Consider the following 12097-nt stretch of genomic DNA (forward strand, 5'->3'; position numbering starts at 1 on the left):
TCATCAGAGCATCATGAACAACTTCGTATGATATAATATCCCACAGTATATGGAAGCACCACTTTCAAATGGAGGTTTCTTAATGTGCTTGACTTTAAGAAATGTAAAAAAAATCAGCTATTTCTTCTTGAAGTCACGGGGCATATTTTCTTGAGAAATATTTACATTAAAATATTTAGTGAGCTTGTTTTTAATTAATAAACACAATTACGCTGTATGTTTGCTTGTTTACATTTTAATTTGTAGTTTATGAATAAGTCAGTCGAGAAATTATTTGCCAAAACAGAAACAGACTGAATTTGTATTACTATTCATAGAGAATACAAAGAGTCAATATTAAGTGCATATTTTCATAGTAAATACTTAGAATTTGCTAATACTAATGCCAATACTGAATACTTAAGAACAGTTTTTAAGAATTTAAAAAATCGTCTTTATGTTTACACTCTTTAAACAATAAATAAACAAAATACAGTACTACGCCTACATTCTAATTTTAAAAACGATAGTAATCTTAATTTAAATTCTAGAGGAACAAATATCACAACAAAACTATAAACTATATATCCCACAGGATAGTGATACCATAGGAGATAAAAAAAAAAAAATACCATAAAGTACCATAAGGATACTATAAACTCACAATTTAGTACCACAATTCTTATAGAAATATCACAGCGATTTTTAATTTGGGGAAAGCGTCTTTAGCGGAACTTTAGCTGCGGCCGTTTGGTTCCGCATGAGCCCGGTAGGATTTAGCTGGGACACACAAAGCACTAGCGTTTCCGGCCAGCTCAGCGCGTCAGTACTGTGGTGTTGTCAATTTACAGCCTGTCAAACACTCTTCGCTATTACCTGTGGCTTTTATTGGCAGCGGGAGAAAGGCAGAAAACGGCTCAGACATGGTGCTGCTGACGATGATCGCCCGGCTGGCGGACGGCCTGCCGCTGGCCGCTTCGATGCAGGAAGACGAGCAGGTTATTATTATTCCAGCGCTTTTACCTTTTTCTGCACTTGCTGTCCTGTTTGTGGTCTGAGTGGATGTTGACCCAGCAGTGTCGACAACACCTTGATACGGCCGGACGAGCTACGTGGCCGCTGTGCTCTCTATCTGATCGCTGTTCCCAGTGTGGGCCTAGCCTCCTGTAGTTGGTGCAATGTCTTGTAGAGACACTAATGCTAACTTAGCTGTTAGCTAAATAACTGACTGGCCAGCTGTGACTGCCAAACTCACAAGATGGCTTGCCTCCAGATGTGGCTCTCTGAAGAGGCAAGAGCATGGCCATCCATTACATGAAACTGATCCGATGTTATAGGAAGAGATTACTGGGTGATGGGTACATGCCTTCCTGTAATACCTATTTATACACAACTATATGTACCTTTTATTTAGCTAAAGCATTTGACTCATTCCTCAAACTGCCTAAAGGGGAATACCACCCATTTTAAGAATTTACATATGTTAGGCTAACTCCTGTGGCCCAGGACAGTTCAGTCAATACTTGTGAACATGCACCACTCTCTCCTAAAGCTAGAAACTGGAGAGCTAACCCTTGAATTTGTGATGTCACTGGGATGTAAAATCTGGCAGTGCTCCATAGACAATAAATGGGACGCTGACTTTGATGTTTCTGTTAGTTCTTGCACCCAAATGACATTTAAAATCTGGTTCATACTTATATTCATTTTGATGCAACAACTCAGCTTAGCATCTTATGGCTCCACAAAGTCAGCGCCCCATTCATTGTCTATGGAGCAACCCCTGATTTTACATCCCAGTGACATCACTAATTCAAGGATTTTCTCTCTGATTTGTAGCTTTAGGAAAGAGTGGTGCAAGTTCAAACACTGGCTGAACTGTCCTGGGGCACAGAAATAAACGTGTGAATCCTTAAAATGGGTGGCACTCCCCTTTTAAGTTATTGATTCCTAAACGTGATGGCACTTTGGAGTCTTGGGAGTGTGTTGGGCTGCCTGATTGTAACGTGTTACGCTGTTGTATCATATTTTGAGTGTGAGTTGCTGACAGGACTAACATGTTTCCCTCGCTCTCTTGCTTGCTCTCACAAAGGGAAGTGAAAAGGTTTGTTTCGTCTCTGCACCGTACTCTGCTCTGTGCTTCAACATCATACATGTATTTCTGTGATGCACCAGTGATGCTGCAGTGTTGCTTTAAAGTGAGACTCAGTCATGTGACAGTTTTAAGTAATCAGGGTCAAAGACACCCAAGAAATTAATACCATCCACCAGCCAAATACTGATATTAAAAAACACTTATATTATATATATATAATATTAACAAACAACTATTGATGGTAGCAGAGCATGTGTACCATCAATGAAGGTGCTGCAACAGCTGTTACTTTCTGCTCTATTTTGAAACGCAGTGAACTTTGCCTTGAATCCCAGATGTGGCATCACATTGCTGAGTCTGTCTTCAGTCCTTCATTTATCACACCAAGTATTAACCTACTACACACTGTGCAGGGCAAGAAATTAACACCATCAAGGCAAATGCTGTTAAATTTGGACTGTGGGTGCTATATCTGTCTCCTCAGTCACTTAAGCAGGTCACCAAACTTCATTTTTTTCATTTATTTGCTGGTGAAATAGTGAAAGTGGCTCATCAATTCTGGGGCGTACATGTCGCTGTGGCAGCTGCATGAAAAAAGTTTCTTGCCCTAAACTGATTTTTCTTGCCCTGACACAACAACCTCACAGTTGTGTGGTAACCGGTGTTGGTTTGCTGTGTGTTTAGTTGGGCCGGGACCTTCAGCAGTACCAGAGTCAAGCCAAGCAGCTCTTCAGGAAACTCAATGAGCAGAGTCCCACACGCTGTACTTTAGAGGCCGGCTCCATGTCCTTTCAGTGAGTACAAACTAATGGGCACACTTCAGAAGATCTTTTGTTGATTGCTGACTGCCATGAGGCAGTAAAATAAGTCTAGAATACCTACCACTTTTCTCCCAAAGCATCAGTTTTGGGAAGTAGTCTGAATTTAATAATTTGAGTAATGGTTTCTTGACAATTTTGCAATAGTTGTGCAAAACTGAAGCTCAGACATGTACCAAAATAACCTAAAAAAAACATGCTCAGTGTGCTTTAACCTTGTAACCATAAATTACCCATAGCAGCTTTTTTATATGTTTTAATTCTGATCACACTCCTGGTTCTCTCTCCAGCTATGTTATAGAGAAAGGAGTGTGCTACCTTGTGCTGTGTGAAGCCGGCTTTCCCAAGAAGCTGGCCTTTGCTTATCTAGAGGACCTGCAGGCAGAGTTTCATGAGCAGCATGGAAAGAAGGTCCCCACAGTGTCCCGGCCTTATTCCTTCATCGAGTTTGGTAAGGGAGGAGGAGAGCAAGGAGAGGTGAAGAGGGGTGGGGGAGGCTGGAGCTTGGGTTTAAGTAGAGCAGCAGTTGTCCTACTGTTCAAATTAACAACATATTAAGCATTTTTTGTTATGCTACATTTAAGATTTTCTAATGAATATGTTGTATAATTTACTGTCACAGCACATTATGCTGGGGGAAAAAATGCTGGTCTAAAATAAGGATCCAAAATAGAAAGGGTGGGAAACCATATAATGCACAAAACAAGTAGTTTATTTACTATTTGCTCTCAGGCAGGATGCTGCCTGAGGAAGAGCACCAAGCTTGAAACGTTGCAACTGAGTAACCAAGCGTGTATTTGTGTTCATTTGTTGCTTTGAAGTGGCCTTGACCTGGCCTGCTTGTATTTGTTAACACAAATAAACTACTTGCTCTGTGCATTATACGTTTTCCCACTTTTTCTATTTTATGTTTTCTGACCCATTGGGAACCGATTTTTCCCACTACATTTTTATGTGGATTCCTAAAAAAAAATTATCCCCAACTTATTCATTCAATTCAATTCACTCATTCAATTAATTTGGTCTGTTTTGGGATTTCCCAGGCTCAAGTCCCTGCAGACTGTCCGGAAATCTTTCCAGTAGACTATCAAGTTACACATTAGCAGCAGGGAAGGAAAATGATAAAATATGCAGATGCAGCGCAGCCTAACAGGACTGTAGAACAAAGTGCAGACGGCCATTACTACAACTAATTTGGCAGTGAAATCCATTCAGAAAAATGCTACACAAGTTCCATTTAACTGCCTGTATATCTCCTATTTATCTCTCTCTCCCTCACCAGACACATACATCCAGAAGACCAAGAAGTCGTACATCGACAGCCGAGCGAGAAGGAATCTGGGCAGCATCAACACAGAGCTCCAGGATGTCCAGAGGATCATGGTGGCTAACATAGAGGAGGTGCTGCAGAGAGGGGAGGCTCTCTCCGGTAGGTCGATGTTATCTCCGACCCATTGAAGTCTATTGAGGTCGAACTGATGCACAGTGTGCCTCTCTCGCAATGAATAATGAAAGCCGGAGATGGTTCTCTATTTCACACCGTGTGCAAAGACTGAGACGGGGGGAAGACACTCCCACTTAACATATTAAATGAGAATTTTTGTCCTCATTTGTCTCTCTCTCTCCTGCTCTTGACCTACTGCTCTTTTTCCTCTGGTCTCCTCTTCCCCGCAGCACTGGACTCCAAGGCCAGTAACTTGTCCAGCCTGTCGAAGAAGTACAGGAGCGATGCCAAGTACCTGAACACCCGCTCCACCTACGCCAAGCTGGCAGCCGGTGGTGTCTTCTTCATCATGCTCATTGTCTATGTACGTTTCTGGTGGCTCTGAGAGAGAAAGAGAAGAAGAGGAAGGCGGGATTTGAAGTAAAAAAAAAAAAAAAAAGAGCTGTACAGAGTCTGCAGACACTAAGAAAAGCTGTCGCCTTTGACTAAAAACAGGATCCCTGCTCTTAATAAGACTTTTGAATTTAGACACCACCACCGCCCATTTTGTTCCCATCTGTCCATGGATCTGTGATCTGATGAAGATAAACGATGTAATGATGCTGAGTTTTATTATTAACAATTACACAGTAGTGCTCTAGTAGTTACCCTGGAGTTACGGTGTGTGTGTGTGTGTGTGTGTGTGTGTGTGTGTGTGTGTGTGTGTGTGTGTGTGTGTGTGTGTGTGTGTGTGTGTGTGTGTGTGTGTGTGTGTGTGTGTGTGTGTGTGTGTGTGTGTGTGTGTGTGTGTGTGTGTGTGTGTGTGTGTGTGTGTGTGTGTGTGTGTGTGTGTGTGTGTGTGTGTGTGTGTGTGTGTGTGTGTGTGAGAGAGTGAGAGTGAGAGAGCGCGTGTGTGGGGTGGTTGGTTTGTTTTTCAATGTGTGAACGTGTGCGTAAGTGGAAAACAAATGAAGAGAAAAAGAGCTTTTCTGTTTTGTTTGCTACCAAAATTGTGTGATAACAGCCCTACCCTTGCTGATTTAATCATGTATACTGTCCAGCAATACAGACAAGAAGTAAGAACATAATTTTATTTACCCTGAAGACATCACAAGGGCTTTAGCGTTCATTAACACTACTATTATAAACGTAGTTGTGGGGGCTTTGTGGGCCTGGACAAAATATGTACTACGGTTACAAATATTTGAAAAACATGAAAGTGCGCTAGACATTTAATCCTTAGGCAGTTGAATTGGCTCAACTACAACATAGACTAATTTAATTAAATAGACCACTGCTGTTTTTTAAATATATGGAAGCCTTGCAAACAGTCTTGCCTAGGTCTGATTTGGTAGAATTATTAGCTGTGATGGGATGTCTATAACCCTGTAGTATGAGTATATATACTCCCTCTATCTCCTGCAACGTGACTGTGTGGACCAGCAGCTTTCTGCAGGCATAAAAAAAGAGTTGATGTCTGATGGGGTCCTTTTTATTTTGTATAAAGTTTACACAAGTGTAGGCTCCATTTAAAAGTTGGTTAAGGCTGAGAATGAGATTCACAGGTGTTGTAGGTAGCCGGCCTCTGCTGATGGCTGGAAAGGAGAGCTTCTCTTTTTCTGTTCTATGAATAAAATGATTTGCACAAAAATGTTTCCACTTTGTCAGAGGACCTTGATTCAAACTGATGATAGTCATGTTCTGTTCCTCAACTGGGAAGGCATGATGCTTACATCAAAACGTTAAATTCAGTTCACACTGTAGGTTAAGCCATCTATGCAGAATCCACATATAGTACTGCAAATAACTTTTTTTGGTCTTTCTTGGGCTACTATTATTTCATGTACAGCAGTACTGTACACATTCAGTAGATATTGAAATGATACTGCTCTTGTACCTTTGAAATGTAAGGGAAGGTCTGCCTTGGGTCCAAAGCAGCTTATCTGAAGAGGAGGTAGAAATTACTTACTTAATTTGGTAAAATTCATAATTCTCTGACTTCACCCAAACACAACCTCTGAAACAGGTTTTCCATATTACTGTCCTCCTGCAAATTAATACAATTATGCAAAAGACTTCCAGTAAAGAACTCATAGAACATGAAAGAAAAACTGATAAACTAAAAAAAAAAAAGTCTTAGTCAACCCCAAATAGTGAGTGGGCAACTCGATGACTCAGGGGGCAGTCCCAGGTATCATTACATTATTTTGATATATCTGATCAATTCTTCCAGACCCACAGAAGATTTAGGGGAAATGGGTTATGTTGACTCTCTAGGTAGCAGGCTGTTGGCCTTACCTCCAATACTGTTGTTTTTTATTTCAGTGAATTTATTGCAGTATTACAGAAAAATTACTTCCTTAACTGAACTGACTTGACCGCAATACTAGTTGGCATGTGCCAGCATTAAAGTAATCTGACTGTACCGCTGCTGACCAGCAGGTCGAGTGCTTTGCTTATTCTTCCAGTGATGCCGGTGGAAAGTGAAGCTCTCGAAACCCCTTGACTTCAACAACTGCTGCTGACTGCTGCCTCCTGTTTGCTGAGCTCCAAATCATAGGTTAGTTTTAAAAGATGGAAAAATATAGGCTACAGCTTCTAGGGTAAAAAAAAAAAAAAAAGAATAAAAACAGGCTCAGATGTAGGCTTCTGGCACATAACAGTGAATGCAATAACTACTATAAGTTGACAGCAGCAGTCAGATTCTGTAAGTTGAGTTAGAACAGGAAATGGCAGAGCAAAAATGAGAAGCAGCAGAGGGTAGCGTGCCAGAAACAAACCACAGGGCACAGGCTAACCTTTTCACCTCTCAAGGGAAGTGGGCTTTAGTGTGTTTGGCCTCAATAGTGGTGAAGACTGACTTACTTTGGAACTGTTTTGAACTAAACCAACTTTCTGCGCTACACTTGATTAACTGATTAAAGCCTTTATATCTCTCAGATATCGTGGTCACCTTTGCCACCTTTGTCTGTTCACAGTGCTGCATCAGCAGCAGCAGCAGCAGCAGCACCATGTGATGTTATCTGTCATTCATATCCCACAAGTCTATCACCTTTTGCCTAGCCTTACTCTCTACATGGCGAAGTCGGCTACACTTAAACCCACTGGCAAGTTGTTCGTGTGCCATACTCTTTCCACTTCCAAAAAAATTGGTCTTTTCAGGGCTCTAATTTATCAATTTGCATTTATGCTACAGTATTTATTTATGATTTAATTACCTCAAATTTTCTATTTTTACTTTTGTTATAAACAGGCACTGGCACTATCCCTTTCATATCAAACATGTTTCAGTATCCTGAGACTAAAATGAACCACTGAAAATACGTTGTAAAATGTAAAATGTTAAAATACATTGGTGACATTTGGAAAGTCAAGCAGGACACAGATGCTCTGTGTTGTGCCCTCTGAAAGTCTGAGTACAAAAGCAGGAACCGTTGAATTTCCTGTTGTACACATTTTAATATATAATCATCACTTTTAACTAACAAATATCTTGTTGGTCGTTTTCCACCTCTGTCTCTGTCTAACAGTCAGTCTTTTCACTCACACTGTCTTCCTCTGTCACAGATTCTTAAGATAAGTCTGTCAAAGGGCATGAGGGTAGAGTTTCCTCAAAGTCAGGCTTTGTATCTTTGTAAACTCTACCACAGACACAGATATCAACTACTGTATAACTCTTTAGCTGAAAAAAACAAGGAAGGGAAGGCCCAGTACCGCATAATAACGGGTAACGTGTAGAATCCTTGTGTGATTTTGTGTGGTGATGTGTGTGTGTGTGTGTGTAAATGTCAGAGTGATAAAAAAAAAAAGACAACGCACCACTCTCTTACTCTTGTCCCTCTCTCTCCCTCCTCTGCAGGTTACCATGGCAGCAGGGAGTGCGTGACAGTCATGTGAAAACGAGGCTGATTGGATTAAAATACTTTATGTGATCAGGGGTCAGGAATACTGCACACGCACTAAACACACCATAAACTGATTTAAACACACACACACACGCACACACACACCAGGAGAAGTATAAACGATGCCGTCCCTTCTATACATTTAACTTTTTTTTTCTTTTTTTTAATCAAAAAGTATACTGTATACAGTAGCCAGCTCATATTAACCTATCTTGATTAAATTTCCTGTCAAAGACTCAAATGCTCACAACCACAAGACCATCCGCCCACACTCGACTCACACTCGTAACTCTTGTGCAACCTTAAAGAAGCAGGACACTGAGACGGCATGACCTTGACCTGGCCTCTGAGTCACACTGCATGTGAGACCCAACTCGCTGAAACGTCAAGCCGCGTTCTCCAGCATGCCAAATCGAGCCCGCTATCATACAGCTAAAGAGGAGTTCTTTGTGGTCAGTGGGAGATTTTCAGTCACGCTTCTGGCGGACCAGCCTTGTCGCGAGAGCAGCACAGCTCTGAACCGTCTCTGAGACAAACATGTAGACATGGCGTGCTCTGTTGCAAATTCAATATTTCCTCCCTCGTGCCCTCGCCCACACAACTTTACAGATATGATATCATGAATGGGAGGGCACATTGTGGAGAATGACTGTTTTATAGAAGCCTCGCTCTCTAGACAGGATGTGACGCAAAAAAAACCCAGAAACAATTTTAACCGAGGCTTAAATAATCCTTTACACAAACTGTAAATCTTCAAAGGCAGCTTTCCTCGAGCTAACCGTTATTTTAACTCATTTTTTTCCCCCATAGCTTTGAAAAATGAAGGCTTTTAAAGAAGTTGGTTGCCCACTGCACTGTTTATCAATGTGATGGTGGCGGTGGTGGTGGTGGTGGTGGGGGTTACGGTAAGATCTGCGCCACAACAAGGGAAGTTTGTCTTCATCTCTTAGTCTCCTGTAATGGCAAAGATAAAAAATGGGTCATCCCCTAAAAGCCAGCCAGCTTCCCTCCTCATCCCAGCTGCTTCCCTGTCTCTTCCCCTGTTCCTCCTCATCTCTCACACTCCTGTCTAATATCCAATCGGAGAGAGAGAGGGAAGCTGCGGAGACAGCAGCTGTATGGCAGAGGAGAGGAGCGGCCATAAAACGCAGAAGGCCGAAAGAGGAAGTCAGAGGACCGAGTGAGTTATTGCCCCCCAACGTACACACCGGGTCCTGGGAACGGGGAACTTCTCACAGGGGGGGTCAGTGTGGAGTGTGGAGCAGGGCTGTTCCCTGGGCCTGGACCCGCTCCACGCTTTGTGTATTTTTTATCACCTCATCGCAGACCTACACCGTGATCACTGATGACCTCCCGTACCTTGCCGTCATAATGATGCATGAGTCTATTTGGAAAAAAAGCAGACCTTTCGCTCGTGTAATAAAACCAATGTAATAAACAATCGTTTTCCCAGCGCTACGTATTTACCCACATCCCATGCTGTGTGTGTGTGTGCTCAGTGTGTGTAGGACTTAACATAAGATAGGAGACAGAGAGGGAGAGAGAGAGAGAGACTTTGTGTGTGTGTGTGTGTGTGTGTGTGTGTGTCAATGAAGTGTAGGCCCAAGTATATGTAAGAACTAAAACCATAGGCTACATGAGGAGCAACATTTCCCCATAGTTGGAAAAGTGTCTCACATTTGCCTCTCCATTAATTGTTTTCTACAAATAGATGGTGTTGTTGGTTTATTAATAGTGTCCTATCTGACACACACGCACACACACACACAATGCTGCGCCTTGCCTGTGAGAAAGCAGGCGCTGAGGTGTGAATGTCAGCCATGCCTCTCCTTTAGCAGCTTGTGGATTTATGATACAATTAACCCTAGAATGGAGATATGCCAGGCACACTCACTTCACACTCTCTCTAACTTTCAACATCTGAGTTAAACACACAGACATGCACACAAAGATGGTCTACACATGTCCTCTCTCACACACACACACACACACACACACACACACACACAATCACACTTTTTATGCACTAGGTAACTTCAACCCAGATATTATATGTTTTTTCTCCCCTTTCATTGCCATTTCCCTCTGCCTGGTGTTCTCACCCAGTCTGTGTGTTAAACATCATGAACTATGGCAGATTAGTTTGACCTAGCGCACCCTTGGGCCTCAGGGACCAGAGTATGACTGCAAGGGGGGCTAAGATGTGCGTGTCAGTATGTTTGTGTGTGTGTGTGTGTGTGTGTATGTGTGTGTGTGTTTCTGAGTCGGTGTGTGCACAAGTGTCCTCATCTGTGCATACATCTGCGTGCGTGTATGTGTGTTAATGTATGAGAGAGAAATTCAGAGGGCCGAGAGTGGGAGTTGGCATCTGAATTTGCCCTCCTCAAATCCAAATAACCTCATAGCAACATGCATGTATATTTGTTATGGTGTATTACTTGCAGAGGCCATGGTGTTGACCTCAGGTCTTCTACTATTACTCTCTTTTCCTAAATCAGTCACATCAGCTCCCGCCCCTCAAACATACCTCGACCCATAAGGCAGTTAACAACTACCACAAAGTTTCTCTGCACTGCAAAGAAAAAGTTGTGGTTTGATCTTATTGTCACGTTATCTGTCTGCGATGGCCTTTTCATGTCACGTCAGTGGTCCTATTTCTGTGAAACTAAAGGGATAGTTCAGGCTTTTAAGAAGTCTCATTCACAATGAATTGCAAATGTCCATCCAAAACCATTTTGGATGGACATTTTCCTGAAAAATCACTTGCAGCACCTCACAAACACTTTCCTTACAATCTGTTTCACAACAGATAACTAACAGAAGTGCTTAAATATGATGTTTCAAGCTGTGTGTGTCCAGCCCCATTGATTTACACTAGAGAGTGGGGGAATACAAAGCAAACAAATCATAGAATCTCAGGCAAACATTTGGCATGAATTACATGAACAAGTGACATGGTTGTTTCTGGTTGATTTGACCCAGTGCCATGGCCACAGTGACCATAATATGGTCAATATTTCCCCAATCTTGATTACTCTTGTCATTTCTGAATGATAAACTGTGGAGAATTCGAGCTAACAACTATAGTGAGAAGTCAAAATGTGATTCCAATTGGTGATGTTTGAGGAAATATGTGGTTTTTCTTTGTTTTTTGGAAATTATTCTCTGAATAAGTCAACAGCAGTGTTAGAATTGCACTTCCATTACTTGTATGCAGTTGTTGCACCACAACATACCTAGGCTACTGTACATGTTTCATACTTCACATTTTTATTTTGTTTGTATCTTAGTATTTGCTTCCTGCAATAAGCCAGTAAAGCTGTATTCATCCTAAGGACACTGTTTTAAAAGACTGTTTTAGAGGACTGTTGAGGAATGTTTGAGTTTCTCACACAAACGAGAACTCTGTGTGTGTGTGTGCATGTGAGTGTGTGCACGCACATGCCTGTTAATGATGTGTACGCATGTGCTTGTGGGGGTGTGTGTGTGTGTGTGTGTATATATACGTTTGTGTGTTGAAAATCCCCCTGGGGTATATCACAGTGTATTCAAAGTCAGTTTCCTAGTCTGGAGCAGCTCCAGGAAGTATCACTTGATGGCATCACAGACTAGAGTCCTGCCTTGTATTTCTGGCTTTAGAGACTTGCTCCTGTACACAAATCTAAATCAAACTGTTGATTGTCAGAGGAATAACAATACTGCAATGAAATGAATTGAATTCTGTGAATTCTGCTTTAGGGTTCCTTTAGGATAATTGAGAACATCAGCAGTAATTATGTACAAGGTTAATATGCTGGTCAGGCTACATATGTCTTTTAGTTGTTGGTGACCAAGGGAGTTGGGAAGGGCAGTGGTGTTGTGTGTGTACGTGTGTGTG

At 41.8% G+C, this 12097-nt stretch overlaps 1 protein-coding gene across 2 annotated transcripts; it reads left to right on the forward strand.

Annotated features, from left to right (window-relative positions):
- The first annotated feature begins 822 nt into the window (after positions 1-822).
- sec22bb (SEC22 homolog B, vesicle trafficking protein b) lies at positions 823-5955 on the forward strand. 2 transcript variants are annotated; one of them, XM_071541546.1, is made up of 6 exons: positions 823-977; positions 2072-2083; positions 2759-2868; positions 3183-3343; positions 4175-4321; positions 4567-5955. In XM_071541546.1, exons 1-6 carry the CDS (start codon positions 903-905, stop codon positions 4719-4721), a joined length of 660 nt encoding a protein of 219 aa, XP_071397647.1. In that variant the 5' UTR covers positions 823-902; the 3' UTR covers positions 4722-5955. The 2 variants fall into 2 exon arrangements, with proteins under 2 accessions (XP_071397647.1, XP_071397646.1); XM_071541545.1 differs by lacking the exon at positions 2072-2083.
- The last annotated feature ends 6142 nt before the right edge of the window (positions 5956-12097 follow it).

Source organism: Centroberyx affinis, unplaced genomic scaffold (genome assembly GCF_046629955.1).
Source record: "Centroberyx affinis isolate AG114_WGS23_722 - 3 ecotype Tasmania unplaced genomic scaffold, CSIRO-AGI_Caff_v1 ptg000220l_1, whole genome shotgun sequence".
NCBI classification, from domain to species: domain Eukaryota; kingdom Metazoa; phylum Chordata; class Actinopteri; order Beryciformes; family Berycidae; genus Centroberyx; species Centroberyx affinis.

Excerpts from the sequence above, each read along its gene's own strand:
- sec22bb (XM_071541546.1), top strand. The coding sequence starts at position 903 with ATGGTGCTGCTGACGATGATCGCCCGGCTGGCGGACGGCCTGCCGCTG. Across the intron at positions 2,869-3,182 it reads GCCGGCTCCATGTCCTTTCA|CTATGTTATAGAGAAAGGAG; the intron begins GTGAGTACAAAC and ends TTCTCTCTCCAG. Across the intron at positions 4,322-4,566 it reads GAGAGGGGAGGCTCTCTCCG|CACTGGACTCCAAGGCCAGT; the intron begins GTAGGTCGATGT and ends TCTTCCCCGCAG.